The 4,211-nt window shown below is 29.4% G+C and overlaps 1 protein-coding gene across 1 annotated transcript; it reads right to left on the reverse strand.

The window, feature by feature from the left end:
- Nucleotides 1-543: 543 nt before the first annotated feature.
- On the reverse strand, nucleotides 544-2,102 carry LOC134831118 (uncharacterized). The gene is made up of 2 exons (XM_063844771.1): nucleotides 1,700-2,102; nucleotides 544-1,617 (listed from the first exon to the last, which is right to left on the reverse strand). The coding sequence occupies exons 1-2, from the start codon at nucleotides 2,099-2,101 to the stop codon at nucleotides 1,534-1,536; spliced, it is 486 nt and encodes a 161-aa protein (XP_063700841.1). The 5' UTR covers nucleotide 2,102; the 3' UTR covers nucleotides 544-1,533.
- Nucleotides 2,103-4,211: the final 2,109 nt, after the last annotated feature.

Genomic DNA, 4,211 nt, shown 5'->3' on the forward strand with positions numbered 1-4,211 from the left:
GTTCTCAGTTTCACGTAAACAACGAAATGTTGGGAGATACCGCGAGAATTTTTAAGTCTTTTTATTTATAGGCTTATTAAACAATATAAAATTTTTTTTTTTCTATCAAAATTTAGACTAAAGTGGATTTTGCATGAATTTAATAAGTTTAAAAATTTTGATAATTTTTTTCGATTTTTGAAAATTAATTTTAAATATGGTTTAAATAAAATTTAATTTATCTTAGTTAAATATTTTAATTTAAAAAAAATATTTTTTTATTTAATTAAATTAAATTTAAATACATTTTTTAAAATAATTAAATTTATATAAACTCTAAAAGTTAAAAAAATATAAAAATTAAATTTAAGTAAATAATGAAAAATAATTTCAAAAAACATTAAAGAATATTTTTAAAAATTTCTTGAAAATGTCTAAATTTTTAAAAAGTTTTAGGAATAAAGCTAAAATTAAAGTTTTTAATTTTTTTTTTGCTGAAATTATGAAGAAACAGACAACTTATGAAACATTTTGCTGAGAATAAAAATAATGCGTTCAAAAACTTCTTTTTCTCATAAAACCATAAAACAGGTAGCAAATGAGAAAAACCATTTTAACGAAGTTTATGTTTACTGGTTCAATTAAATGCTGGTCTAGGCACTTTTTTGTGCGCCGATCGCTCAATTTATCTCACTTTGTTGCAGGTTGCGCTAACTTTTTTGCTAATCTCCGATTAAAACAGGTTCTTTCGCAGCAAATGAACGAAAACGGCAAAAAATATAATGTCAATAAATAATAAATCCTTCTAATTACTTTCATGCGCGAGCATGTGTGGCATGTTTTAATCAAGTCGCGAAGTCGAGTCTCGGATTTTTTTTTGCTTGCTTGTTAAGGCTTGAAATAAATTTATTTATAATATTTATGTAATAAATAGTCAGCTCAGTGGCACATCGTATGTTATGTTTTCATCTCTCTCTCTGCTTCATTGAAGGCGGTCTGCCGCTCAGCGTTTTTTTTTCGTGTCTAAGAATTTAGTGCTTATTTAGTTTATTACAAAATGCCGTAATTAATGTGATACTAATAATAAGAAATATTTATTGACACGCTATCTACTATCAGTTTTCACCGACGACGGGTGTGCTAAGCACCGATAGCCAAGTCATAATTCATAATTTTGATCACATATCTCATGGCCATCGGAGATCGGCTTTGCTGGAAATTGTCGCACTTGATTGCATCACATGGAAGAGACGATCGGGTCATGAATAAGACTTTGCGCGGAACGACACTTTATTGCCGCGATGAGTCGTAATTTTCTCTTTTATGATTTTTATTTGCGCGCGTCTCGCCAATAATAATTCGCGCAGGCAGGAAATTAATGCACTTGCACTATTCATAAATACCAAAAATTTATTGATAATTGATTCCGAGCATGACTGTCTTTCGCAAAAACGGTCGAAGATGGTGCTAAATTTTATGTTCCACGAATGTAATTACATGACATTTATAAGTTTAATTTGTCTTTGGCTCGGCATGGGTGGTCATCGTTTCGTTTCACTTTCGTACGCTAATTTTTATGATGAAACAACAATTTTGCTTTTGTTCGTTTTCTAATCGCCACTTAATGTCATATGGACGCTGAAGAAATAACAAATTTTTTTTACGAAAAAGGCAGGATTAGTTTTTTCTTTATTTGTCAGAGAAGAGTTTCGAGACTTACAGGTAATGTTGATTTATCGACAGTTACGTTAAAGCTGTAGTTCTCCACTTGATTTGGCGCAAAGTTGAACCAATGATGATTTCGAAAGTAGCCACGATTGGAGCCAATTCGTTGAACAGTTGTTTCGACAGTCGATTGATTTTCAGCTGTGATGAAGTCAAAATCGATTTTCATGACGCTGCCTCGCTTTATATTGCATCGTAATGTTTTGTCTTTGTCAGCGATGGGACAAGGAGTTACTCGTACTTGTTGAATGTCACAGCGCCAGGATTCAGGTTGACCATTTGCTGGTTGGGCTTTTGAAGTTATTGGGATCTCAGAGTCACAAGGATAATGTTGAACTATTTCTGATGAAATTAATGAAGTAAAGAGACAAAGAAAGACAAAAATTTGTTTTGTCATGTTGATGTCGCGATTGATACTGAATTTTAGTTCAAGATTGTCAAGAGAGATTAGCAAAAATTAATTTTTAGTGTGTCAAGCAAAGCTGCTGATAAGAAATTTTAAATTTTATTGAATTTTTTAAAAACATAATTTAAAAAGAAAAATTAAACGAAAAAAATAATTTGATCAGTGGCGTATCTAAATGAAAGTTTTAGGGGGCAAAATAGTAGATCTAAAGAAACTTGAAAAACTTCAATTTAAAAAATTCATTTAAAAGCATTAATGATAACATTTTGATAATTTTTGAAATTATAATTTAGAATGTTTGAACGAGACCTCAGAGATTCCCTTTTTTCATATCCGTAATTTGACTTCCCTAAGCTTTTAACGTTAATGCACAGGAATAAAAAAGAATGGTGCCTATTAGAGGCGTAACAATGTTTGAAATCTACAGATATGGATTTTTTTAATACGTCAAAATTTTCTTCGGCATCATTTTGTAAACTTTTGGATTAGAAATAATGTATTGCAACAATAGTATATTTTCTTGTTAGTTTTTATGATTTGTGTTCAGTTTTGATCCATTAATTTTGCCATGACATTGGCAAGAGTCAAACGCTCATCGTCCCATGCCTCCATGCTAGCAACGAGATTATTAAAATCATCACTAACACTCGGCATCTCTCAAAACTGATGAACTCAACTATCACAACTTCTTCGATATGATTTGAAATAAATTTTCTTCCATGAAGAACTTTATGCTTCATTATATATAAAGTTTTAGTATGCTTCTGAAACCATCTCTGAAAAAAGAGAAAAAAAAATAATTTAATTAAATTATTTAAATATAAAAAAAAATAGTAAAAATTTCACATTTAAACTGAAAATAGTTGTTGAGGATCCCATAAATTTAAGTACGCCACTGCTTAAATTCTCCTGTTAACTTAAATTCAGTTCATAATTACACTTGCTGAGCATGAAAACGAATAAAAAGCTTCTGACAAAGAATCAGATGAACAAAACCGTGAAAAGGATCATGTCGGTTCGTTCTTTAGTCCTTTGAACGACAATCTTTTGATTTATGAAATAATAATTTCATTCAAGATAAGAAAGGTCATTCATTGAATCATAATCCAATTTTTAAACATTTTAATCGAGACAATATTCTTGAACAACAATAAACCTGATTCAATGAACTTTTTCAATAACAAAATTTTCAATAAAAATTTAAATAAAATAAATATAAAGAATTAAACACAAAAAAACATTAGGAATTATATTTTGTTTGAAAAAAAAATAAGGAAAAGAATTATTATTCATTCACAAGAATTATTATTTACTTTTTAATATTTTTTGTTCTGTTATGATTTCTATTACTTCTGAATGAAAGCAAACAACAATAAAAATTAAAAAGAAGTTTCAACTGCTGCATCGTGCATTAACAAAGAAACTTCGTCGTCGATGTCTGTCTTTGTTTTCATTTTTTTTTTTAATGAAAATTATCCTTCATCTTTTCAGTTTTTATTTTTTTCAAACAAGTACAAGACACAGCAGTGACATATGGTCTTATGCTTGGCTGATTATTAAATTCCGAGGTAGTGACATGACCGATAGACGAACGAAAAAATAACCCATAAGTCTATAAATATTAATGAAATCGAGCATGCATGAAGAATTTATTACAATAATTACTTGTATTGTGGCATCATCAACTAATACAGCCGAGCACATGACAAGACACGGGAATGGGGATCGTCGTCAGTATAATAGTTGTGAAAGAGTAGTAGAAAATGGACACGCGCCTTTATTGAATTAATTTACATAAATTTAAGAAGTACTTAGAGGAAGAGTTTTGAAATTTAACTTTAAAACCGCGTTTCGTGGAAAAAATGTGGTAATATACAAACTGGGTAAAAATTTAAATTTAAAAAGATTTAAGAGAAGTGGCAAAAATATGATCTCTAAAGTAAAATTTGAGAGTTATCGTCAAAATAATAACCAACACTAAATAAAAATTTTGAACCACGTGACCTATTTCAATGAACATTCTTAAATTTGGTCCCAATAATAAATTTTAAATTCAGTCCCAATACACTAAATTTTGAAAATGAGTAAAACCTATGAAAGG

This window comes from Culicoides brevitarsis, chromosome 2 (assembly GCF_036172545.1).
Source record: "Culicoides brevitarsis isolate CSIRO-B50_1 chromosome 2, AGI_CSIRO_Cbre_v1, whole genome shotgun sequence".
Taxonomy (NCBI): Eukaryota; Metazoa; Arthropoda; class Insecta; order Diptera; family Ceratopogonidae; genus Culicoides; species Culicoides brevitarsis.

Bases quoted from the DNA above. Each gene is read 5' to 3' on its own strand.
- LOC134831118 (XM_063844771.1), bottom strand. From the start codon at position 2,101: ATGACAAAACAAATTTTTGTCTTTCTTTGTCTCTTTACTTCATTAATT. The intron at 1,618-1,699 runs GTAAGTCTCGAA...TTATTTCTTCAG, and splicing joins TCGATAAATCAACATTACCT to CGTCCATATGACATTAAGTG.